The following is a 26899-nucleotide window of genomic DNA, read 5'->3' on the forward strand; positions in this document are numbered from 1 at the left end:
TTCATGTGGGTGGTTATCCAGTGGCTTTGAAACTGATTAGGCTTTTATTGATGTCCCTGGATGGGAGAGGGCGTGAGGATGTTTCTTTCCAGGTGAATATTCCTTACTCCTTCACATTTAGATTTCATATCTGGAGTCTTCTTGAGCTTGTTTTTCAATTTGTCAAAGTATTTGTTAACATTCAAAGCTCTACTATGCATGATTCTATGGCATAGGCGTTAGGAGCACATACATGGAAGAATGTCCCCAAACCTTGCTGAATTAAAAAAAAAAAAAAAGGGCAGGGACGCCTGAGTGGCTCCGTTGATTAAGCATCTGCCTTTGGCTCAGGTCATGATCCCGGGGTCCTGGGATGGAGCCGTGAGTCAGGGTCCCTGCTCAGTGGAGAGTCTGCTTCTCCCTCTCCCTCTGCCTCTCTCCCTGCTTGTGCTCTCTCTCTCTCAAATGAATAAATAAAATCTTTAAAAAAATAAATAAAAATTTAAAAATGAAAAAAAAAGTTTTTAAAAAAGTTTCCAAGTGTATAACTTGAGCTTATATCTATAAAAACATGGGTGTATGTGTGTGTAAAGAAAGAGGCTTGCCAAAATGTCAATGATGGTTAATAAGCACGGGAAGAAGCCATGGGTCTGAGTCCCAGCCATGCCACTTTACTGAGTGTGTAACCTGGGACGAGATGTCACGACATCTCTCAAGGTCGATTTCTGTGTTTCTGAAACTGGGATGGAGTTGTTATAAGGATTACATAAGATGGAAGAAGCACTTAATAAATGCTGCTTGTTATGATCCTGCTCTTAGACCCTGAAGAAATGGATTCTGCCATTTGCCGAAGTAGACAGCCAGCGAAATGGAGTGCGGTAATTGAAATAAAACACAAGTTACTGACACTGGGTGTCACCTGGGGGTGATCCGGCACAAGAGAAAATGGTGCAGAAAAACCCCAAGGCCATTTAACGGTCACCAGGCGAAGGCTGAATACACAGGGGTCCCAGATCAGCACATTCAGTCCCAGGAGGCACCGGGACACCTGATTCTAACCAGTTTCCCTGGTAAACGTGGGGACTTCAGGGTGACCCCAGTGGCCACTAAAAGGCCTGGTAAGTCTCTCTCCACAGTGAGATCAGAGCACCCTCCATTTCCCATCGTTGGCCAGCCCCCCACCTTCCTGACTGGCACATTCTTAAGATATGTCACAATAGAAGGTTTGAAGTGTTTCTGTAAATATGCTTTCCTTATATTCTCCAATTGCAATCAAGTCTTGCTGAAGGACCCATTCTGACTTCCAAAGGTGACTTTACCTTTCTTTCTTCCTCTCCAGATGTGTTAGCTTTATGGTTTAACTCTCAAAGTAGGGTTTCCAGATATTGTGCAGGATTCCCAGTTATTTGAATTTCAGAGAAACAATGAATGATTGTTTGGTATGAGCATGTCCCAAGTGTTGCATCGGACATACTTATTCTAAAAAGTTATTCATTGTTTCTCCGACATTCTAATTAACTGGGCACCCTGTATTTCCATTTGCTAACTCTGGCAACCCTATCTCCAAGGGAAACCTTATTTTCCTATCTCTAAACTCTTGGAGGTAGGGGTGACCTCCTGCTGACTCACCTCACCTACACACAGTTCTGGGAAGATAAGAAAGGTAATTCTATATGCACAAAGCCAAATGCCACACAAATAGGAAATACCTCCCCATGCAATGCACACTGCTGGTGACTCAGGGAGAGTACAGTCTGGTCAATCACAAGCCCTGCCCTCGGGTGCTCACAGCGTGGAAAGCAAGTGACCCCATACAGGGCCCACGCAGGAGGCACATGGAAGGTGCTCTGGGTGTTCCAAGCTCAGAGGAGAAGGAGATCACATTTGCTAGGAGGGAACTGGATGAAGAAAGGCTTTTTGCAGGGGTGGCATTTGTAGGCATCTTTAAAAATATCAGCAGGTGGATGGGGCGCCTGGGTGGCTCAGATGGTTAGACGTCTGCCTTCGGCTCAGGTCATGATCCCAGCGTCCTGGGATTGAGCCCCGCATTAGGCTCCCTGCTCAGCGGGGAGCCTGCTTCTCCCTCTCCCTCTGCCTCTCTCCCTCCTCATGCTCTCTCTCTCTCTGTATTCCTGTGTCTCAAATGAATAAATAAAATCTTAAAAAAAAAAAAAAATCAGCAGGTGGAGACAGTGTGGTCTGGCATGTTCGGTGGAGGGAATGACTTGAACACATGTAAGGGAGAGGGAGAGGATGAGGCAGGCGTATTTGGTGACTTCCCTCCCTCCCTCCCTCCTTTCCTCCCTCCCTCTCTCCCTCCCTCCTTTCTTCCTTCCTTCCTTCCTTCCTTCCTTCCTTTCTTTTTTGAAGTAAGCTCTTCACCCAATGGGGGTTTGAACTCACCACCCCAAGATCAAGAGTCACATGCTTCATCAACTGAGCCAGCCATGCACCCCTATTTCCCTGCATTTCAATAAAAAGGTGAGTCCTGGCCTCTCAAGCCTCATCTGCTACTTTTTTTTTTTAATGTGGCCTTTAGAAGTGTATAAGCTAAAACCTCAAATGAGCTAAAGCCTCAGCTTTCTCATCTGTAAAAGGAGAAGGTGGCCCAAATGCTATACTTCCCTCCAACTGATCCAAAGGAAAGCTCTTGGGGACAACGGGGTGCGGTATGACAGGACCACTCAGATGGCGCCATGGCACGTTGGCACCCCTACTCCTCTGTCTCTCGAGAATGAACGTAGGTAAAGCAGCTTCTGGAAGCCAGCCCTTAGGAAGGGCGCTGAAGGGTCGAGCGGCCCCTCCGTACCTCCAAGTTAGACTCCACCTGCAAAGATAAGACATGGAGAGTAGGTTGTTCCCATGGTGGCCGCCATGATCCACACCCCTGGTATTCACACCTCCTGACATGGATGGCATTCATCCTTGAGTCTGGGCCGCTTCACACAATGCAGTGTGACAGAGGGGACACCGTACCAGCTCCAGGCTCATGCCTCAGGAAAGCTCGGTGGACTCTGCTCTTGGAGAGCAGAGTTCTTGCAGCCCTGAGTTACCAGCTAACAAGTCTGACTCTCGGGTTGGGGAGGCCCCGGTGGGGAGGAAGAGGCCCCGAGCCTCTGTGAAGGAGAACCGAGGGACTCAGCCTGATGGGCACCCCTGCTCCCGCCGACCCCGCCACCCCCAGACTCGGGGGCCAAACTAGCTGAGACACCCAGTGTGGTGGTGGAGACTCGGATGTTTCCCCAGATGGAGACCAGCCACCCCCCGAGCCTTGTTTACATTCTCAGCCCACAGATGCAAATAGTGTGGCTGTTGTGTCACTGAGTTTTGGGGGTAGTCTGTTACACAGCAATAGGTCAGGAAACCCCACACTCCCAGGAACGAGGTAGAATGCCCAGAAAAATGTCAGGAATCTGCGCCATCAGGCTGGTCAGGTTTCTCGGGGTCAAAAGAAAGGACGGGCTGTTGAACCACGGGCAGGAGCGCTTCGACTGAGGACCTCACAGGAATTCCCCGAGGACCCCAGTTTTGTGGCCTCTGGGGTGGGAATGGGTGACAGGCACCCACGGGGGTTTCTCGGCTCTGGCACAGAGCACCCCCGGCCAAGGGACCCAGCCTGACTTTGTTCAGCTGCAGCTGTGCCACCCCCTCCCCCAAGAGGCAGTGACACCAAGCGGGGCATTCAGAATGGGGAGCTTTGGGGCCCCCAAGTCAGGGGTGCCTCTGGGGACAGACCACTGTGGTGCCCCCATCCTCCCCGCCACCCGCCAGGCAAAACCCGCAAGAGACAGGTGGAGTGGAGTGGGCATGGAGGCAGGAAACTACCCTATGAGGCAGCTGCCAGGGGTTCCTTCTGTCACCCCAGGATGGGAAGCAAGACCGAGGGTCCCAGAAGGGTCCATACCGGCAAGGGGAGCTAAATTCAGGGCTCTGGACTGGAGTGCGGGGCAGGCTTTGTGGGCAGGGCCAGGCACAGGATTGCGGGGTCAGGAAGGGACAGGGCATTCTGCACACAGGGGACGAGCCCCTGACCCACTGCAGCTGTGGAGGTGGGCTGCTTGGGGCACTGGGGGCCTGGGGAGGCGGGGAGCCGGAGAGGCAGGTGAGACACGTGAATGCTGGGCCATGACAGCCCACCGCCCAGACTGCGATCGAAGGCCAGGCCTGGGTCTGGTTCATCATGGACCCCCCGCACCCCCCAGCAGCTAGCACATCATAGATGCTCCATACATGTGTGCTGACTCGTTGGACTTGGCCTCTGCATCACAGGGAGACACTGGAACTATTTCCATGGGGGTGACCCACATCAGGTAAAAGCAGTGAACAGACGCTGGGGAGACTGGCCAAAGGGGAGACTGGAGGAGGGGGTCCCAGGTGGCTTCCGCAGTCCCCGGCAGAGAGGAGGCGAGAGCAGGGCTGGAGGTGAAGGATCGGGGGGCACCGTCCTCAGGAGGACTCTTACCAGGATGGGCAGCTGAGCTCGGTGGGCCCTGGGGGCCTGGGGCTCTCATCCAGCCTTGCCATTAGATCAGCGCGTGACATGGGCAAGTCACCACCTCTGTCGGGCTCTGAGTCAAAAGCATTCGATGGGAAGTTTCCCTTCTGCTCGGAGACGTCGTGATTCTGAGATCTGTGACTCATATAAAGTGTGGGTGAGGTGGTCAGGGTAGGGAAGGTGCTGGAAGGGTCAAAGATAGCTCCAAGGAGGATCATGGAGAAAATGATGCAGGTGCCACAGAGACAGGGAGTCAGAAGGGAGCCGGGCTGGGCGAGAAAGCGGACATGTTTGCTGCTACCGAAGGTTGGAGAATAGGAGGGCCCATCTCCAGTGCAAATGGGAGGTGGAGGCGTGAAATCACAGCCCACTGGAGCACTCTCCCCATACCTGCCCCCCACCCCCTCCAGAAGATGTCCAAGTCCTGAGCCCTGGAACCTATGAATGTCACCCCATATGGTGACAAAAGGTCTTTGCAGGTGTGATTACTTAATCATTACTTACGATCTTGGAATGGGGAGAACATTCTGGATACTCGAGTTGATTTGCTACTGTGACAGCAAAATACATTCAGGAAGGCACTTATAAATATATTACCTCAAAAAGGAATAAAAAAATGTAGACATCTGAATGCAAAGATGCAAAGCGAAAGGGTTGGGGAGAAAACCTGCTGTGTCCATTTGCCTCTGCCTTGTGCCCCGGGAGCTATGAGGAAGCCCGGGGCCATGGTGAAGAGTGGGGAACCATCAAGGCTTCCGTCGGGATGGGAGTGAGGATATTCCAGCTGCCTGTGGGAGGGCTACCAGGATACAATGTAGCTCTGGGGACAGGTTCCTCTGTCTCGTCTCTGTCTGTCTGTCTGTCTGTCTCTATCCATTCTCCAATTCACCACAGGGACCTAGTCTGATCAAGTAATAGCTTATTCTGGGCCACCCCGTCAGCTGATGGATGGGCCCATTTTGGTCAGGTGACCTCCCCTGATCCACTGATGTCTCCATTTGCCCAAGGTGGGTTTGCAAGAGAGTCCTATCTACTGAGACAGGTCCCAAGAGGGACCCTAACTGAACCAGCTTCAGGCAGAGCCCACATCATGTTCCCCCTTTTCACTCTCTAAGGGCCAAAATGAGATGGGGCAAACCGGGACCCCATTTGCTCTGTATCAATTTTGCCTGAATTAAAAATGTTTGAAAAATGAGCCTTAAACCTTTACTTCACCCACTGAGGAATGTTTAGTATCTGCCTGAACATAATGCTAACTTAAAAAAATACCTATTTTTGTTTTCCCATAGTAAAAATTGAGTAGAGCTGAACTCTCTTGTCATTGGTCATTGGTTGAAGTTTTTGTTTTGTTTAGATTTTTTTAATTAATTAATTAATTAATTAATTTATTTATTTATTTATTTGTCAGAGAGAGAGAGAGCACAAGCAGGGGGAATGGCAGGCAGAGGGAGAGGGAGAAGAAAAGGGAGAAGCAGGCTTCCCACTGAGCAAGGCGCTAGATGTGGGACTAGATCCCAGGACCCTGGGATCATGACCTGAGCCAAAGGCAGACGCATCACCAACTGAGTCACCCAGGCATCCCATCACTGGCCATTGATTTAGTAACATCTTCTACCTGAAGCACTCAGCCAGGCAAAAGATGGAGGTGCACATGTATTCTGCTTACAGATCCTTTTAATACAAGGTTTAATTAATAGAAGATGGACTTGGCCATCCATACCCTCCCACCAAATAACAACACAACTCCTTTCTCAGGGACTTCCAGCTCAAGTGTCACCTCTGGGTGGCAAAGGTAGTATGACAGCTGAGGATTTCACGCATTGGTTTCCGGTTTCTTCAAGGGGGAAACTGTTAAGGTGAAAAAGGAGAAAAAGAGGGTGGTGGGAGGGCAGGAAGACAGAAATCAAAGTGAATAGAAGAGAGAAATGAAGATAAAAATCAAGCATTCTTTTTTTTTTTTTTAAAGATTTTATTTATTTATTCATGAGAGACAGAGAGAGAGAGAGAGAAGCAGAGGGAGAGGCAGGCTCCCAAGGAGCAGAGAGCCCGATGCGGGACTCGATCCCAGGACCCTGGGATCATGACCTGAGCCGAAGGCAGACGCTTAACCATCTGAGCCACCCAGGCACCCTTGATTTCTTTTTTTCTTTTTTTTTTAAAGATTTTATTTATTTATTCATGAGAGACAGAGAGATTGAGAGAGAGGCAGAGGGAGAAGCAGGCTCCCTGCCGAGCAGGGAGCCCGACGCGGGACTCAATCCCAGGACCCTGGGATCATGACCTGAGCCAAAGGCAGACGCTTAACCATCTGAGCCACCCAGGCGCCCAAAAAATCAAGCATTCTTAAAGACAAAAATAATAGACACCCCCAAGTCCTCTTCCCTGCCTGCCACTGTAGTGTTTCTGCATTTCATGTTTAATACCCAACTTATGGCAGTGGGTGAGACAGAGGAGGTAGTCGATGCCCCGAAAGGCCAACTCATTGGCCTGAAGTCACACAGCTTAGTAAGAGAAGCCAAGCACGTCTTGCCTCCAAGATCACAGAAGCATCCCACGGTCATTCCTTAAATAAAAGGAAAATTAAAAGGAAAAAGCAGCCCAGCAATTCTCTAGAGAAGTCATAATTTAGATTAGAAAGCTTGAGTGAAAAGAACGTAACGAGGTGTGTCCTGAGCTGGAATGGGCGGTTTGGACCTCTTGTATTAGTGAGCACAGAGATGGATCACACGCAGGCTGGCGAGAGCGGGCAAACCCGTGGGGCTTTGTGGTAACCAGGCCACTCGAGGATTGTGGCTGAGAGAAGAAAGCATCTTGATGTCACGGATTTGGCATAACTCAGCCCTTCGTGCCTACTGGTAGGGACCCCACTCAAGTCTAGGCTTTGAAGCTGTTTTTAATATTTACCACACCACCCCCAACAAGGCCATGATGTCTTTCTTTTTTCTAGCTTTTTATTCTTTTTTTTTTTTTTTTTAAGATTTTATTTACTTATTTGAGAGAGAGAGAGAGAGAGAGAGCACAAGCAGGGGGAGTAGCAGAGGGAGAAGCAGACTCCTCCCTGAGCCAGGCTAGGGGAGACTGGCCAAAGGGGAGACTGGAGGAGGGGGTCCCAGGCGCCTGATGCGGGACTCAATCCTGGGACCCTGAGATCATGACCTGAGCTGAAGGCAGATGCTTAACCGACTGAGCAACACAGGTGCCCCTTTAGCTTTTTATTCTGAAAAATTTCAACTTACACAAAATTTGCAGGAATAGCATAATGAGCAATGAGTATTTTGCCACGGGCTTTGCCTGTCTGGCCCTCTCCACCTGTCTCTCAGGGAGAGTTCTTGTGCTCCCTCCACTTGTAAGCTCCACCGGGCCCCCTGGCCTTTGCACATGCTGCGTCCTCTGCCTAGAATTCCCTATGACTTACTCATCTTTTATCACAGCCTTTCTTATTTTTTGTCTCCCCTACTGGACGCTGAACTTCTTGGGGTGGGGATAGGGGGGATGCATTCTCCTCTCTTATTTCTAGTGCCTTACAGAAGGCTGCTCAGTGGAAAGTGCTTTCTCATTGCTCTGGCATTCCATCTAGCCAGCATGCAGCCTATCCCACTCCTTATGTCCAGGTATGTGTAAGTCATCTTGGAAGGCCTTCTCTTCTGCAAAAGTGTCCCCGATGCCATCTTGATGGAAGTAACTGCCTTTCTCTGAAGGCACTTGGCAATTTATCTAGTCCCCTTGAGTGGTATTTATTACTGTATATCTTTCTTTAATTATTTATGCACATTTATTTTCTGTCCCACTAGACTGTGTAGGCATCTTTTTTTTTTTTTTAATTTATTTATTTATTTGAGAAAGAGAGAGTGTGAGCACGAGCAGGAGGAGCGGCAGAGGGAGAGAATCTCAAGCTGACTCCCGCTGAGTGCGGAGCCTGACGTGGGGCTGGATCCCACGACCCACAAGATCATGATCTGAGCTGAAATCAAGCTTAATGGACTGAGCCACCCAGGAGCCCCTAGACTCTAAGCATCTTAAATTCAATTCCGTACGTGGCTCTCAACATATTCACCGTGTTATGAGAGCATTATCGCGCTCTAACTTGAGAACAATATCATCATCCCCCAAGGAAGCCTGTAGTCCTTAGCAGCACTGCCTGTTTCCCCCAGACAACCGTCAATACATGTTCTGTATCTATAGATTTGCCTATTCTGGACATTTCTTATAAATGGAATTAGATAACATGATTGCAAAGATGCAGCCCTTTGTGTCTGGCTTCTTTAATGTAACATAATGTTTTCAAGGTTCATCTATCTTGTAGCATGGATCGGTACTTTATTCATTATATTAAATATTTCATTGTATGGATATGCCACGTTTTATGGATTCATCATTTGCTGGGCATTTGGGCTGTTCCCACTTTTTGTCTATTATAAATGATGCTGGTATAAACACTCAGGTACAAATTTTTGTATAGATCTATGTTTTCATTTCTCTGCAGCTTATACCAAGGACTGAAATTGCTGGATCATATGGTAATTCCACATTTAACAGTCTGAGGAACTGACAGACTATTTTCCAAAGGGGTTATATATCATTTTACAATCCCACCAGCGATGTCTGAGGGTTCCATTTCCTATACATCCTCACCAACGCTTATGCCCATTTTTAAAAAACTCTAGTCACCCATTAATAGGTATGAAGTGGTACCTCATTCTGGTTTTGATTTGTATTTGCCTGATGGCTAATCATGTTGAGCATCTTTCCAGGTCCTTATTGATCATTATTTGGATGTTGTTACAAAAACCTTGGTTACTTGAGGACTGGGATAAAGACAAGTATCAAGTCACAGGCAGATAAAAAACCTGAGGCTTGGTGGCCGAATGCCCTTTGGCGCCACTCATGGAGAGTTTTTGAGCTGGCTTTTATAAACAATCATGAGGACATCTTTGGACAGAAGCCCTGTACTGCTAGAGAATGTCCCTGGACACACAAAACTCATTTTAAAAAAGCCCTTTAAATCTAGGAACAGAAGTAAAACTAAAAGCCTAATTTTACAATGCAGACATAAAATCACTTTTATTGTTTTTTTATTACTAAATGGATAAAATTATCTACCATCATATTTTGAGATATCTTCCCCAAATGGAGAATTATTCATGCAATATCAGTGATCTGCACAATATAGGATCAGTTTGAGACCTTTCTGTTCTGTCCTATGGTGCCTCAAATAAAGCGTGGTTCAACTCTCACGACAATCTGGAAGGTCTTCGAGATGTTGGATTTAGGAGGAGGACATAGGAGGACTGCAGAACCAAGCACTGGTGTCTGGGAGAAAAAGTCAGGTTCTGAAATAATCCGAGTGGCAAGCATTTGAAAACGAAGTGGGCGTCATCATTGCTGCCGTTGTCAGAACCGATCACGTCTCAGTTTGGGGGAGAAGCTCAAGGAGAAAGATCTAGGCAGGCACTAAGTGAAATATGCAACTATTTAAAACAATTATCCTTGGGACTCATGCTAATGACATGTTACTGAATCATATACCGGGAAAACTGACTAGACAGAAACATCACAATTATTTATAGGGGTTGTGATCGAGTGGTAAGATTAGGGGTGGTTTTTCACCAAACATTTTTCATAGTATACGAAAAAAAAAACTTATACCAAAAAAGGTGTTGAAACAGAAGATGCTCAGAAGCTGCTGGGTCCTTATCTCTGCACTGATCACTGAAAAAAGTGGTTCTTCTTGGAGGGGAAAAAAAAAAAAGCAGAAGATCAAGCTGGGTTCAAGCCAATCCTGATGACATTTTGGTGACTGTTATGAGCTGAATGTTTGTTCCTCCCCTCCCCCCCCAATCACACGTTGGGACCCTAATCCCGGTGTGACGGTATTTGGAGATGGGGACTTTGGTCATGACGGCGGAGCCCTGATGGATGGATTAGTACCTTTAGAAAAAGGGGCCAACTAGCTCTTTGTGCCAGTGATAAGTCAGCAGTCTGCAAAGCCCAGGAGGGGCCTCCCCAGAACCCCATCGCGCTCGCATCCTGATCTCGGGCTTCCAGTCTGCAGACTGTGAGAAGCACATTGTTGTCGTTCCTGAGCCACCCAGTCTGTGGCGGTCACAACGCAAATGAATCTGAAAGTGCCCATGACTTTCGGAGGCTGCAAGATCCTAACTTTCAGTACCTCAGGAAGACTAACATGCTCTTGGTACAGGGAAATTCCCTTTGAGGGCAGAGCGCAGGAAAAAAAGTAGCAAACCACTGGGGGTCCGTTTTGTCAAAACCTGTTGTGTTACCCTTAACATCTTCAAAGAATTTTCCCCTTGCAGTCCTCCTCTTTATTTATTTACTTATTTATTTTTTAGGAAAAAATAAAGACCTTATGATAGGCACTTTGTACTATAGACTATAATATTATTATAGTCTTCTATTAACAATTGCTGTTACATGTTGGAATATTCTAGGCTTTCAAGAATCTGAATGTAGGAAAGAACACGGAAGCCATTAGCTCAACCTCCTGGTGTCTCAGATCAGCAGTCGAATCGGGTCCCCCCCTGAAGCTGGTGACAGTCAACTCGGAGGCCACTTCTTCACAGTCTGGCTTCACTCATGCTCCTGTCAGGACTTGACTGTGAGTCTCCTGAGAAGTGGACGCTGTGTTGGTTACTCTTAGGAACAGTCGGGTATGTCCAAAGGGCACTCAGGGAGCTTAGCGAAGGCATCTGAACAACAATGATGAGTTCATATCACCATCAGGAGAGGAGCTGAGATGGGGACAGAAGTAGCTTGAAAATAGGGTGGAAGGCTTGAGGTGCGCTGAGAGAGGAAGATGGGACAGGTATGCAAAGGAAGGGGACTGCTCCTGGTCTTGGGGTGGATGGGAAGCCAGCGGTCTTCTTCAAGGCTGGGCTTGAAGATGAGTAGGATCTGGCCCCTCCGCGGGGGCGGGGGGGGGGGGTAGGGAGGGAACCAGAGAGAAGGGGGATGGGGGAAGGAGCCGCGCTAGTTTAGGTGGGTGAAGGGAGCTGGAAGGGAAGGAAGGTTGGTTGGCAGGGGAGGTTGATGCTAGATGCCTTGAATGTTGGGCAGGGGGGTTGAGTGTAATTTGTCCGGTGTACTTTAGAGAGGGTTATGCTGTTCAGTATGCCTGGGTGGAATTGGTGCTCTTGATTTCCATCCAGCTCTTAGCCTGGCATGTAATCCTCTTTACACGGATTCATAGCGTATTTCCCCAAACTATAAACCCGCTACATACATGCAAGGATTGCATGTACAGAATTAACTTTAATATGTGATGTCACCAATATCGCTGAGCCATAGGCCCTGTGATGCTCTTTTTATTCAGGATGAAGTTTTGACGAACTCATTCTGGCGTTAAAATAAAATTTTAAAAAAGCTAGTTAAATTCCACAAGGCTTACAAGAATTGGGATTTTCCATAGAAAAATCAAACAAACCAAGTATACTTTTTCACTCCCAAGGTCAGCAGTTTGACCTTCAGTTTCATCTTATAAGCATGTTCTCCCTCTTCTGTGATGTTTGACCCAGACCGAAATTCAAACCAAAGCCTAAAGCCGGAGTGTAGTTAATTGCCAAAGAATGATCAACTTTTACAAAGACTTTGTTGCTTACATTTTCCTATCATGTACCTCCACGGATAAAGAAAAACCAACACCCTCCTCCACTCAGTATAAATGTTAATTCTGGACACAACCTCCCTCCCTATGCTTCTGGCCAACAGAGAAGCTTCACACAGCTGCCTTGAATGGTTAGTTTGTATCGAATCCTTGTTTGAGCCTTTTGTTGTCTCGCTGCACTGGAAAAGGGACCCTTGTGAAATCTAGCTGCACAGTGTTTTCGTAGATACTCCTTACTGCAAACACAGTACTGTATTTTGGTTGCCCCACTAATTTCTGAGGAAAAATTACAGCATATATTTTAAAACACTGTCCTCGGTCATTTGTTTTTTGGGGATTTGCCAAATTTCCCGTCACCAAAACAAACCTCTGGTTTAACCTATAAACTCTGAGTTTCCGGCCTTCTTGAAGCCAAAGTCTCTGTGGGCAAGGGAACAGGTCATTTTGAGAGCATTTAACCATGCCAATTAACCATGATGGTACCAAAACATTTTACTGGACAATACTGGAGTCTTCGCTACTTCTTTTGACAAAGGAATGTTCTTTTTTTCCCAACAAGAGCAGGAGAAAAAAAAATTTTTTAAAGACTTCCTCTTTTGGGGATTCAAATGCTTGTGAGTTTAATTTTGATTTTAGAAGATCTTAAATCTCCCAAAGAAAGCCTTTAACGACCTGTTTTCAAGGTACAGATTTGTAGATATTTGTAGATTTGTAGATATTTCTCAGTCCAAATTTTTCTCTCCGTTTTCCTTGGGACCAACAGTGAAATTCATGTTCAAGGTGAGACCTTGGAACAGAACGTTTCTTTGCCGCTAAGGCCTGGAGCCAATCGGTTTGGGGCACAGCCATGGCCACTCAACTTTTATTCACACCTGCTGCACGACCCCGATTGTGGGGAAAGGTCTTTCATTCTGCTTCGGGCAAGTACATGCTGTTTTCGAGATATGCCACTTAAGCAAAGGTAGGAACATGCCCAAAGTCATTTAACAACTTCTAATTTAGCTTAAGTTGTGAAGGGAAAAGATGGGTGGTATGCCAGATAGGATTTGATGAGGATGGTGCTTCGCCTCTGCCATCCCCCAAACACATAACCCGAGTCTAATCATGAGAAACACAGCAGACAGATCCCAACAGAGGGGCCATCTACAAAATACCCAGCCAGTATTCCTTCTCAAACCTGCCACGGTCATCAAAAACAAGCAACATCTGAGAACCTGTAATAGCCAAGAGGAGACGAAGAAGACAGGACAATTGTACCTAACCTAGTATCCCGGATGCATTCTGGAACAGAAAGGGACATGAGAGAAATGGGAATGAAGAGTGGGCTTTAGTTAATAATGAAGTCTCAGTGTTGGTTCATTATGACAAATGTACCCGACTAAGGCAAGATGTAATAACTGGGGCAACTATTTAAAGGGTGTGGTGTATTGGGGAACTCAGGACCTTTGCAATTTTTTCTATAAATCACGATCTAAAATAAAGCTTATTGAAACAAGAAAAATGAGTGTTAATATGTGGGTTTGTTTTTAAAACACCATTTCGATCACAACGGACCTAACAGCATTACTCCCGCAGGTGGACAAACCACGACTCCAAACACCCTAGTGTGGTTTAAGCAATTTAAGAGGAGGGGAGAGAAAAAGGAGTGGCTGCCCTTCCCCCATTCCCATGTCCAAACACATTAAGCGTCTGGGAGCTTCCTTGGATGAAGTCCACATCCCCATCTTCAGTGAGGACAAGTTTATAGATTAATAGGAAGGCAAAATACTGTTGGAGATCTGTTGAGAGATTTCAGGGCTTTAAATCACTATGCCTTTGCTTTTTCAAATTTAACTATCTGCTTTACACTTCACAATTATCAAACTGTTGGTTTAAATAACATCGTGGTATAGAATAGTTTATAAATGTTTATTAAATGTCAGTAATTCTTACAAAGCAAATATTAAGAGCAAGAGGCAAAATTTTTGCAAAATATGTACAAAAGTAAAAAGCCTTCATGACTAGCAACTCATGGTGTAATATCAAACCATTCTTTCCACTTTCAGACCTCCTTTAGAAATAATTTATTGCCAATCCTGAACTAAAGCACTGACAGAAAAAAAAAATGTACAACAACATCAGATAACGTGCTTCTTAGTTCCTGGAAAGTTATAAAAAGATATAATACGTATAAAAAAATCCTAAGCCACAAATACTTTTATACAAAGCTAATACAAATCACGTTTTGTTGGGTACAGTAGCTGTGAGGTTGTTACAAAATACACTTTTTGATAAGGCGTCTTGTGGTAAATGAGCTCTCAGGTAGAGTGGTACAGAAAAGCCATTTAATACATGTTGCCATTCTGCTTTCAAGTAAGAGGCAAAGAGAGAGTAAATGGTATAGTTTGTTGCACTGTTACATGTACTTTCCAAGAGTTAATCTTTACCCGCCCCCTCTTTGTTCCCCTTTGGTACCATCATATGGGAATAAATGAGGACAGATGCATCACTTATTATGGCAAGAAATACCATAAACAAGCTTTCTAAATACAAACCCAAATCAGATACCCAGTAAGTAGCATATTTCTACCACGACATCCACAGATTGAAAATGTATGCACAGTGGGTCCTACCATACTTTGACCTGGAAAATTTTTTTATCAACAGCAGATCTGGATAGGTCCCCAAACCTCCCATCAACCCAAAAAATACTGCCCCGTCATTCACTCTTTTTGTTCCCTAGGAGCTCTGGCATTTGAAATCAGATGGTTAGACCTGGATGCCACAAGAATGAACATATTCACTTACATGCTAACTATACATTCAAGTACAGACACAAGAATGCTAGTGCTAAAAACACTGTACTTCAAATGCTGTTAATAATCACTCACCAGCCTAAGGCTAACATGGCCTTGATGGGACTTGAAAAAGCCATAAAGTCCAACCTGTTTAAAATGTTCAGGTGTCAACTTATACTTCAATATCTAGTATAAAGTTATTAAGCCCTAACCTCGTACCATGAGATAATGGCTATGTATCATACCATTTGCCTTACCTGGAATGTGGAGACTCATACACACCCGCTCTCGTACAATCCCCACCCCCGCCTGCCCCGGGTCCTCATGCTTTGCTAGGCTGAAAGGCCAGCCTGCATCCCAACAATAAGAGAAAATCAGTCCTTACAGGCAAGCGGCACACCCCGTGCATAAGCGACGGATGGAACCGAACGTGCGGAAACGATGGGAAAGCGACATAAAGTAACCCAGAAAGAGAAGTCACACTTCCGACTGAAAAAGACACATGCAGACTTTCTGTGCCTGATTCCTTCAATTAAACTAAAAGCAATAAAAAGGTAACAGAGTGACTTTCTCTAGATTTATTGGGGAGTTTGTTACAAATGTTTGAGCTTTACAGGCATGATTTCATGGATTCAAATAAGAAATTAAGAGTTAACACTGATTTTTTAGCCTTCTTATTACACAGACAGAAATAACATTGCTACAAATTGCAATGGAGAGAGACCTGTTTCAAATGGCTTGGTGTGGGGTTTTGTCTAAATGGATCATTACATAATGAAAGCACCAATTTGAGGCTTTCTCGAACGGTGATCTGAATTTCAGAACGTAACAGAACATGACTTGGTAACTTCATTCTTCACATAAATAAGGCATAACCGGATATGTGTACTAAGGCAGAAAATACATTTTTATCAAAAGCATAAATACAAGTACTTGGGTACACACTGGAAGTTCAGATTTACTCATTCTCTCTTACAAAAAAATGACAGGGCGCATGATTTCTGTTGCATCTAAATCAATACTTCTAATCATTTCTGGTATTGACATACACTTACTTCCTTCTACTTTAAACCAACCACTGCCACCAGCCGAAAAAGGATTTCCCTAAACCACCTCAACTTAAGAGATTAACCAGAGGATCTTCACCAGGTAAGATGCGTCGGTGCAACTTCAAAGAAAACAAAACACGCAATGGGTGAGCTTTGTCATCCTCCTCACCTTCTCCAGCGGCGGCCGCTCTCCGGCTACCAAGTGCCCGCGCCAGACCGTAACACTGAAGTGAAGACGGCCACGTCATACGGCGTTTGGCAGAAAGCAACGGTTCGGGTTATTAAAAAAAACAGTATTTAAGTGGCAGAGGTAGGCCTTACATGATGTGGAGCCTCAGAAAACACTTGGCAAAACCTTTTCCCTATGAAAATCAAGGCCCAAATTTGTGGTGTTCTTTGTTTTATAAGGCAACTCTGTATATTATATATTTCTTCAAGGCCACTGAGGGCACTTTTGTGACATTTCTTAAGAATTCAATGAGAAGACATTTGGATTCAGGAATACAATGTACTAGAGAATGAGGCACATTTTGTTCCAAATCATAATCATTAAGACTTAAAAAAGCAAACAGACCAAAGAACTTTAAACCACTTTTTTAGAGATGAGGGGAAACTGGCATAGTGAAAGCAATGAGCACCTTTTTAATTTGGTTCACTAAATTTCATCTCCTTCTTCATATACTGGTATTTCAAAAGGACCTAGTTTTCATAATACAGGTATGAAGACTCCTTCAAATGGTTTTAAAGTACAGTCTATAAAAAATGTGAGCTAAAGTCTTCAGACTGAGACTCACACTTCCACTGTCTCAACAAGTCGGCCGTTAAGTAGAAGTACTCTGCTGCCTTAAAATATAGTCTAGATTTTATTTTAAAAGAACACTGAGACATCGGAGACATCACAAACATCAGGAAAGAAAATCACAAATACCCAAAATAATACCGTGTCTATTTGGTGTTTTAACATCTCTTGGTGGTAGTCAAAACGGGATAACTTGGTGATTGCTGCTTTGTCAGGCAGTATTTATGGTTTCTATCACAGATCTTAAATATAACTTAAATAAGACTAAGTTTCCCCTTTGTACAGGGAACTTACTTTAGCCTTCACTGGAGTTCAATGGTTTGGGCCATTCAATTAAACTATTTGCACAATTCACGTGTAGACTCTCCAGCAAAAAGTTTGAATGTTACTGTGCGCCTATTCAGATATTCACTAGCACTGAAGTTATTCTAATTCTGTGAATTTAAACACTATATTCTTTTTGGCAAGAAGCACTGGATGTAGAACTATTCAAACATGCATGAGCTATATACTATGAAGACTTGCATTATGATGCTGGGCTAACGTGTCTGTAGCTCGAGGATGACCAAGGCATGGACACACTGGAAGTTACTATGGATAAAATGATGGTGGAACTTCAAATGCAAGAAAAGTCAGGAATGGTTAAGAACAATCCCTGGTTAGCTCCTTGAAAAGCCCTACTCTCACACTAGACAGCAAACAGACCAAGAGCCACGGTCTTGGAAAGGCTGCGTGATCCATAATGTTGACCAATCTTTCAAGGACTTTCTAGCCAACAGAATACCTGAGAACACAGCTCTACAGTAAAGTGACAGATATCACAGTCTTAATCACAATTTTCAGGAAAAGGAGAAAAGCTGTCCGATTTTCCCAACTGTCACCAGCCTTGGGCATTTGCTTCTCCAGTCCCGGTCTCACACCACACCCAACCCAGAAGGCAGTATCCTCAGTACTGCAAACCAGCCCCTCTGAGGAGGTCACTATTACCATACTTGTCTTCAAGGGTACGCTCTCGTCTCGTCTAAGTGGTGAGGAGAGGTCAAATGTAATCATCTTTCGGTGTGAGCTAAAAAAAATTACTACTTATTCTTAGAAGTATCCTCAAGACATTCAAAATGTACCTCAATAAAGCCAGAATTTCGTAAGCAATAATGATATAAACATGTACATGTATCTTTTAGGGAGACACCAAGAACAAACAGGAATCTCAAATAATGTCTTCCTGGGTCGTTTGACAGGAAAACACTGCTCTTGGCAAACTCCAACTAAACAAAAGCTCCCAGAAATGCCACAGCTGGAGTTGATGGGAACAGACGGGAACGAAAGAAAGATGTCTGTGATGTACAACAGTGCTTCTCCGCAGCCAGGACCCGAGTCCCCCGAGGCAGGGCACGCAAGTGTGAGCGTAAAGCACGTCACAGCCTGGAAAGGGTATGTTTATTCAGAAAGCTCTGTTATCAAGTGACCTGCGATCTTTACAGTTGCTGCTATGGCCAGAATGTTTCACATATGGCACATTTATTACATGAGACTTAAATATGAAAGGGCCCATTATATTCCACTGATTATTTTGCATCCAACACTCTTGTAGGGCCTTGGCTTGTCTCTTGCCCCCGTCCCCCTGCCCCGTACCATTTGTGAACCTCCATTAGCGTCAGACCAGGAATCCTTATGTAAACTGTAAAACACTAAGAACATTACCTTCAGAAACCACAGAAATTTTAAAACTAAACAACTGGCGCGATGTAAGCAATTAAAAAAACACGAAGGCTAAATCTGTGTCAAGCTACAGAATGCCAGTCCTCAGATCAAACTTTTTCCCAATAGCCCTTTCAAACAAGGTCACCATAAAGCTAGGACAAGTGTCGCCGCCATGCACAAGGCAGACAAAAGGGATCTTGCTTGTTTTAGAACTGAGTATCCTTAACCTCATACCAATAAAGACTCGAGGACACCTTCCATACCTGGCACTACAGAATTCAGTTTGAGAAGTGGGAGAAGCTGAAGCCTGAACTCTACCTAGTCAGAGGCTTGGCAGGAAACTACAACCCCCTCAAAGGGAAGCCACAGTGAAGCAGATCAAAGGCTGAACGTCAACAGGTATCGGCGATGTGTTATTCAGCAGCTTTCGGCCACAAACCAAAGTCGGCAGGAGGAGGACTAAGATTTCCAAGAAGTTAAACTTAGAATCAAGATTTTTCTACTTCCTGTTGTAAACTGCTATTTTAAAAAACAAAACAAACGAAAACAATCAAAAGGACAAAAGGTATTAAAACGGCCAGTCTTTTGTACATCACTGTAGCATGAGCTGCTTGAGGTTGTCGTGAAGAATGGTATCCTTCACGTCGCGGAAAACGAGGCGGATGTTCTCCGTGTTGATGGCAGTGGTGAAGTGGTGGTACAAAGGCTTCTGCTGCTGGTCCCGGCGTTTGTTCCGGAAACATTCCACCAGGAATTTTTGGACGTCTCTTAAGCAGTGGGGATCCCCTTCAAATTCTAAGAAATAGTCTTTGATGCTCACAATTTGCACTTTCTCCTCAAGCAAATCTGTCTTGTTCAAGAAGAGAATAATGGAGACATTGCTGAAAACCCGGTTATTGACGATTGTTTCAAAAATGTTCAGAGATTCTGTGAGGCGATTGGTCAGTCGGTCTTCCATGAGCACCTGGTCAAACTCACTTGACGAAACAAGGAAAAGTATTGACGTCACGCTGTCGAAGCATTCAAACCATCGTTTTCTCTCTGATCTTTGACCACCCACATCAACCATTTTGAAAGGAACATTTTTAATTTCAAAGTCGTACTCATGAATGCCTTTGGTGGGTCTCCTGGCAAGCAGAATATCTTGTTGTGATGGAATGTAATCCTGGAAAAGAAAAAAAACTGCTTTACACTTGGTAACCCAGAAGTAAGTAAAGTTGCTAATGAACTAGCTGGTTGAGTGAATGGATATGCAAACAAACTTATCTTTTTATATATATATTTTTAAAAGATTTTATTTATTTATTTGAGAGAGAGCGTGCCAGCATGAGCAAGGGGAAGGGGAGAGGGACAAGCAGACCCCCCGCTGAGCAGAGAGCCCGGAAGAAGCAGACACAGACGTGAACAGGGCTTGATCCCAGGAACCGGAGATCAGAGATCATGACCTGAGCAGAGGTCAGACGCTTAACCGACGGTGCCACCCAAGCATCCCACAAACTTATCTTTTTGATGACTCCTCCTTGCTACATTAAAGCATCAGTACTATTATTCTCATTACAAAACGCCAAGACAGATTAAAATGTTAGGGCAGGAAGACTGGCTCAACAGGCTATGTTTTTCACTCCTGCAGGATCTGCAGATTGAAGTCTTCCCTACCAGGTGTCCCCTCATCCCGCCCACCGCCATGTATCTACCTTTACTGTCACTCCTCCCAGACCCACCCTCCGCTCCGGCCAGAGACCCTACTCCTCGCTCGACCACCTGCTCCCTGCCTCGCTGTGAAAAGCAAGGAGGGCTGAAATGCCGATTCCTGAGGGTCAGCTCCCAGTGCAAGGTTCTGCCTACCTCTCTCTAGCTCATTCTAGACGCTCCTTTCCTGTGCCCCACCTTCGCGACTAGGAACTCGCCCAAGGGTCCCTCCACATCATCGCCGCGGCCATACCACCTGCGTGGGCAATGCTGCTTGGACTCCAGCCAATGCACTGACTTTACTTCGGGGCGCCTCCCCGGTCTGCTTGCGGCGTCCAGCCCAAGCAGCCGTGCTCCCGCCTTCTCACCTGTGACACAAGTAGTCACGCTGTCAGCGCCTCGGCCCGTGAAGCGAGGGTGACCACAGCGGGCTGACCTGCTGCAGAGGGAGAGCTTATGCGAAGGCCCCCTCTCTGGGAACGGGACCAGTCAGCTCCGAGACCCCGGACAGACAGAAGCTGCTAGTCTCACGAGTCACTGGCTACCCCGGACAGCGGACTTCCGGATGCAGTGTAACTGGTCCTTTCTTCTCAGGCTAGTGCTTTTCTAGAACGTTCTGACTTAGCTCTTTGGCAATACTGAACATGAGAACTTCTGAATGCTCATCGCCAAGGTCAAAATATATTTTTTTTAAATCAAGGCAAGATTTTAAAAACAATGCTGATGGTTATAATGCTGTATTTTATTCTTTTCCAAATAGTGTGATATAATTTTGAAATTTCACTACAACATGATTATTTATCTCCTCAAAATGGTATAATGGAGTTAATAAAAAAAAAAAAAAGTAGGCAGTCTCAGTTACCTGAAATCCACAGCCACTTATTAAATAACGCTAGGGCTTCACAAAACATGTTGGTGTTTCCAGGCTTCCTTTTAGCCTTTGTTCACATACTTAACTACTTGACCTATCATCAGCACATCCACACAATTTTTAGCCTGCCCCTACTTTTTTGCTTACCATTTCATCATGAACTGTTACACGTGCTGATATAGTTGTATTTCACTTCAAAGAAGCATAAATATGCCAAATGAATGAACATACTGTAATTTACATAAACATTCCCTGACTAGTGTTCACTAAGGTTGTTTCCAATTTTTTACTTAAAAAAAAATTCTGCAATTAAAATTCTCACACACATACTCTCCCCCCGCCGCCCTTTTTGGACTACTTCCTGAGACGAAATAACCAGGACTAAGATTGTGAGGTAAGAGATTATGAACCTTTTGACAACCCTGGACACTTAGAGCCCAAGTGCTTTCCAGAAACGCCACGCACACATGTACCAGCTGCCGCAGGAAGAAGCCAGCCCTGAGTTGTTGTTTTTTAATTTTCTAATTCCATAAAAATTACAAGTTCCAACTGCCTCACTTAGAGGCTCACAGTCTGGTTAGGAAGCTGAAGGCTAATTCCTATGAAGCCCCCAATCCAGGACAATGTAATCAAGTGCTAACTGGTCTGGCGGAACAACAGTGATTCGAGAACTGTGAAGTCCAGAGCCAGCGCTTCACAGACTAGCTGTGTGACCCTGGCCAAGTCACTTAAATCTCCTGTGTCTCCACTTCCTCATCTGTGAGATACAGACAATAACATTCACAAGGGCGACATGAGGGCCAAATGAGTTCAACGGGGGAAGTGCTCGGGAACCGGGCTGGGCATAGTGCGCCCACGCGGTCTAGCTGTGAGGCCGACTCTCCCGCCGGCCGCTCCCCGCTCGCCCCGCTCCTACATCATAACCTCAGAACCTACGAGGAGCTTCCTCACTGCATCCGATCCGAACTTTGCTGACTGGCTTTCATGACCCGCTTTACTCCTCGTTTTCTGGAACCGGCAGACTCTGCTCTATGCTGCCCAGCTTGCCACAGAGCCTAGCGTCAAGACCTGCCCAAAGCTGCACATCTTGGTACCATTACATGACCATTCACTTGCACAATTGTGCAACTACAATGAACAATGCGTCCAGACCCAAGCAACTGCCTTCTAGAAATCTGTTTATGTAAGTTAGAGCCAAGAACGTCACAGGTCCTTTGTCAGATGGATGTGCCTCCTGATATTAAACACATCCAGCTGTCCCCCATCTCGGTGGGCCGCATCTCCTCTTTACACGTATCTAACTCCATCTCCCCCTTCAGACAGTTCAGATTTCCTTATTCTTCTGGGCTAGCTCCCACTTTCCCGGCCAGAACATTTCTCTCCATTCTATGGACTAATACTGTCTTCACGATGAGTATCATTTATGTCCTCTGCTTGTTTTATGTATGTTATAATTTTGTCTCTGACTAGAATGAGTTCCTTAAAAACAGGGTTCAAAGAACAAAACAGCTAACGAGCCTTTACTACTACATGCAAGGCACTATTCTGAATACCTTACTGAGTGCTACGGACTGAACTATGTCCCCCCAAAATCCATATGCTGGAGCCCTAACCCTAAAGTGACTGTATTTTGGGTCAGGGCTTTTTTATAGAACATAATAACTAAGGTGAAATGAGGGCACAGGGTAGGGTCCTAATCAGACAACCTTGGTGGTCTTCTAAGAAGGTACGAGAGGTCTGTCTCTCCATGCGTATGCGCTGAGCAAGAGCCGTGGGAAGAAGCCCCAGAGAGAAGGCCACAGTCTGCAAGCCAGGAGGAAAGTCCTCCCCAGAAAATGACCACGCTAGCACCTTCATCTGAGACTTCCAGCCACCGGAACCGTGAGAAGTAAATGTCTACTATCGAAGCCACCCAGTCTGTGGTGTTTTGTCATGGCAGCCTGAGCAGACTAAGACATGGGGTTTATTTCATGTAATCATCCCATAACCCTATGAGCTCTCCTACTATGCCCATGATGTGAAGAAATTAAGGTGCAGAGATGCCCGTGGTCACACACAGCCGGTCTGTGAGGGAACGGGGCTCGGGACCCAGGTGGTCTGGCTGCAGAGCGCATGTCGTTCACCCCTGTGCTGTTCCACATGGGGCTGGGCACACAGCAGGGCTTCAGTGGCCCCGCGACTTCAGTCAGAGACGGAGAAGCAAATGCAATCCCGGGACTTGTCTGACATGCACAGAAGGAACAGCCCACCTGTGGCACAGCCAGATTTATTCTTCCCTCCTTTACACCCACCTACTGATCACAGCACTCTTCATTCTATTCCAGATGTGGCCTCAGAACTGTTCTCAACCTAAGACTCTAAGCAGCTAGTACAGATTGCCTAGAGTTGGCCTAGAGTCATTCATTCAAGAGTCATTCATTCCCCCTTTGCTGAGCGCCTACTGTATGCCAGGCATTGTCACTAGGCCTCAAGAACTCAATTCTTCACAGTCAAGAGATGAGGTCCTTGCTCTGATGTCAAGAGGGAGGTAAAAGACGAGTAAACGTATAAATAAATAAGCCAACTGCAGAAAGAGCAGCGATCTTTGAAAAAAAGCAAGGGCTGATGCTGAACACAAGAGGAGGGTCCTACTTTGCATGGTGTGCTCAAGGAAAGCTTATCTGAAAAGGCAAATTGAGAAGAGCAGGTCAAAGCAGCCCTGTTTGGATGGGAAAACATGAAATAACTCTTACTAGGGCTCTCTCCATTTGGCCTATATGTAACTTTTTTTTTAAGGCTCACAGTCTAACCAGATGGAAAAGAGACAATGAAATAAAGTCTTAATACAAAGTTTCACTGATGTGGACTGAGTGAGTAAAAATCCATTAATATGGAGATCCCAACTTCTGGAATACACATGTCTAGGAAAGAGGCAAGCGAAAAAACACACTGGTTTAAGGACTTAGAGATAAGCACAATTTAGCAAAATCCAAAATAAGAGAATGTAAAAATTATCTTGCAAAAAGAAGGTACATTTTCACATGTCCTGGATATATCAGTATGCCACTTTCCTACTTGCAATGGGTTTTTCATTTTGTGCTTTCTTTTGGTTTTATTTTTAAAGTGACTTTCAAAGAACCCGTATGATTATATCAACATGTATTACAGAAATCTGCTTTAAGAGGAGGCATATAATGTTTCGGTAAGTCCAGAAGGTAACACGTGACTCTAGGGCAGTGACATTCAAACATTTTCTGAGCACAGCAAGCCTTCTTCCAGTCTTTGGCCTGCGTCCACCCCACGGAACACAGAGCAGTTGCCGTGCCTGCAGGAGGCCCAGGCAGCCTGAGCCAGCCACAGCGCCGGCCGAGAGGAAAACCGTCCACTCTCCTTCCAAGGGTGACTCCTTCTCCTACTTCGTGGAGTCTCTTCAGCAGGCCTTTTCTGAACTGAAAAATACCATTTGCTAAAAGGTTTTGAAATCAATCAACCCACTGTGTTCTGTTTCTGCTGACCAAAAAAAAAAAAAAAAAAAACCCCCCCACCACAGAAGACCCTGAACTAAAATAGATAATGTGCAATCTGATTTTCAAACATAAACTTCTTTCTCTGAACAGTTTCACGTTCATGAACTAGTGGGCAGGGCACTCCTCAGGGAAATGGCAGAGATCTGGATGACAGAGGGAGAAAAAATGAAGCAGCAAGAGTCGGAATACTGCCCCTCGGAAAAAGGAAGAAGCCAACAGCTATTTCAATACATAATTTTTCTAAACCTCCCCACTAATATCCTGACTACTGCTTTCAAATGGCGATAAACATAAACAACAACTTACTGCTTCTCCAAGTTTATCCAAGTTATCCAGGAAATATTTTACAGATTCACCCTAAAATAAGAAGAAAATAAATAGTTATTAGGGCTTAGAAATTAAGACTGTTACAGCAGTTTACATTAAACTGTCTGGCTGTACACTTAATCTAAACACAGTTCGCTTAGTCACAAATTTCAGACCGGACAACCGACCCCACTAAGAACGTACACAGTATCTGCTGCTGCCCCTACAGGCTGGGTAATTCCACCAGTGCCTTCCAGAGGCGGTGCCCCAGCGACCGTCTGTGTGGACAGGATTACATGGACGCCTAGTGACAAAACGATCTAGGTATCCAAAGGGAAGATGTAATTAAAAGGTGAAAATTGCTTTTGAGATAAACATACAATTTAAGGGGGCTTCTTTTTGTCTACATTTCTCTACCTTAAGTGTATACCAATGGTGGTTATCATTAGTGACAAGAGCAAACCAGAGATGAGGTGAGGACACTGTAAAATCAGTAAGTAACAGGCACTTGCCTGGACAGACACGCCTTGCTCCAGAAGATTCTGGATAACGCAAGCTTCATGTCTCCCTTAGGTCTTTTCCTGAGTGACCAGCCTACTCTCTCTGAGCCCAGATTTCTATTAAACCTCCAGTCAGTTTCGAATATCTAGAATATACTCCTAAGAGGAAATACTTAAACAGAGGACAGACAGAGAAGAGGGGAGCCATTTGGGGCAACAAGGGCTCTGTCTTTCTCCCAGGATGCTGTCCCTGTGTTTTCTGTTCCTGCTGGATTTCTATTACCATAGCACAGTGCCCACCGCCCCCCGCCCCACCCGTGGCTGCTTCCATAATTTCCTGGAGGCAGTGCTTCTTTAATGTGTAGGAGAAATCACCTGAAGATCTTGGTTGACTACAGGTTCTGATCTGAGGCTGGGGGGCTGGGGGGCGGGGGCGCAACTGACCAGTACTTTCTGCAGTTCAGGTGACTTCCAGGACCACACTGGGTCACAGACCTTACAGAAGTTTCTCAATTTATTTTGGTCTCAGAATCCCTTCACACATCTTAAGATTCTTGAGGATCCCAAACAGACCTTGTTTATGTGGGTTATAGCTATTAATATTTACCATATTAGAAAGTAAAACTAAGAAATTTAAAAAATATTTTATTTAAAAATTCATTTAAAAATATCAGTAATAAACCCATTACATGTTAACACATTTTAGTATAGCTCGATAAAAGACAGTGAGATACTCGTTTGCTTCTGCATTTGAATTGCTACTATACGCTGTCCTGGCTGAGTATATACAGAAAATCTGGCCTTTCACAAAAATGTAGTTGCAAAGGGAGCATTTTAATAAAATATTTTCAGACAACTATAGATATTTTTGCTACTATACCAAAACTTGACAAGTGGTAGTTTTAAAAAAGTTAGCTCGCTGGTTTACCCTGTACTTAGAATGGATCTTTTACCCGACCACTGTTTTGTAACACCAGGCCCCGGTCATAGGAACATGGTGGGTGACTGAGTAATGCAGAGCTTCCAAGTGCTGGCACGTTTCATTACACCATAGTAAGAAAATCGTAGTCATGAGTGTCTCTTTCACCTCTCACGGAAGTCTTAAGTATTGGGAAGCTGACAAGCTCACAGTGGTGGGCCAAAACAAGTTTTCCTAAAATTTTGACTTTCACTTCAAAGCTCAAGCTTTACCAATGGCAACAAATACTCTCCCGTATTTTCCTTGAAGTGATAGGCTAACTTCACTTTTTTTCGTAAAAAATGTCTGTCCAATGCCCAAGTCTGAGTAAGTTGGTTGGTTTCTCGAGTAAAAACGGTGTTCCATGATTCAGCTCACAATCCGACCAGTTGCAAAAGCGCTTTTCACCCTGCGTCCAAACGCTGCAGGGGTGTTTCCATGTGCCTCCCAGACCATCACACAGAACAGGAAAGCCACGTGGACTCAAGGGTCGGGATTTAAAACAATTTTTAATGCTTAATTAGGGATAATCTTAAGTGACAGTGGGGCTGTATGAGAAATGACAACCACAAGTGCACGACAGTGAGGACACAACAACCTTGCGGGGGGGGGGGGGCAATGCCTGGACCTGTGCTAAGGTGGGGGGGG

The 26899-nt window shown here is 45.2% G+C and overlaps 1 protein-coding gene across 1 annotated transcript in view; it reads right to left on the reverse strand.

Moving 5' to 3' along the window:
• Window positions 1-15435: 15435 nt before the first annotated feature.
• Window positions 15436-26899, reverse strand: part of GNA13 (G protein subunit alpha 13) — a 40186-nt gene continuing 28722 nt past the window's right edge. Inside the window, exons 3-4 of the mRNA XM_035026201.1 lie at window positions 24794-24844; window positions 15436-19586 (exon numbers count right to left, since the gene is read on the reverse strand). Coding sequence (XP_034882092.1) covers window positions 19014-19586; window positions 24794-24844 — 624 coding nt within the window. The 3' untranslated portion in view covers window positions 15436-19013. The remainder of the gene's footprint in view (window positions 19587-24793; window positions 24845-26899) is intronic.

The sequence above is a fragment of the Mirounga leonina genome, unplaced genomic scaffold, assembly GCF_011800145.1.
Source record: "Mirounga leonina isolate KUSES-001 unplaced genomic scaffold, KU_Mleo_1.0 Mir_197, whole genome shotgun sequence".
In the NCBI taxonomy this organism is placed as follows: Eukaryota; Metazoa; Chordata; class Mammalia; order Carnivora; family Phocidae; genus Mirounga; species Mirounga leonina.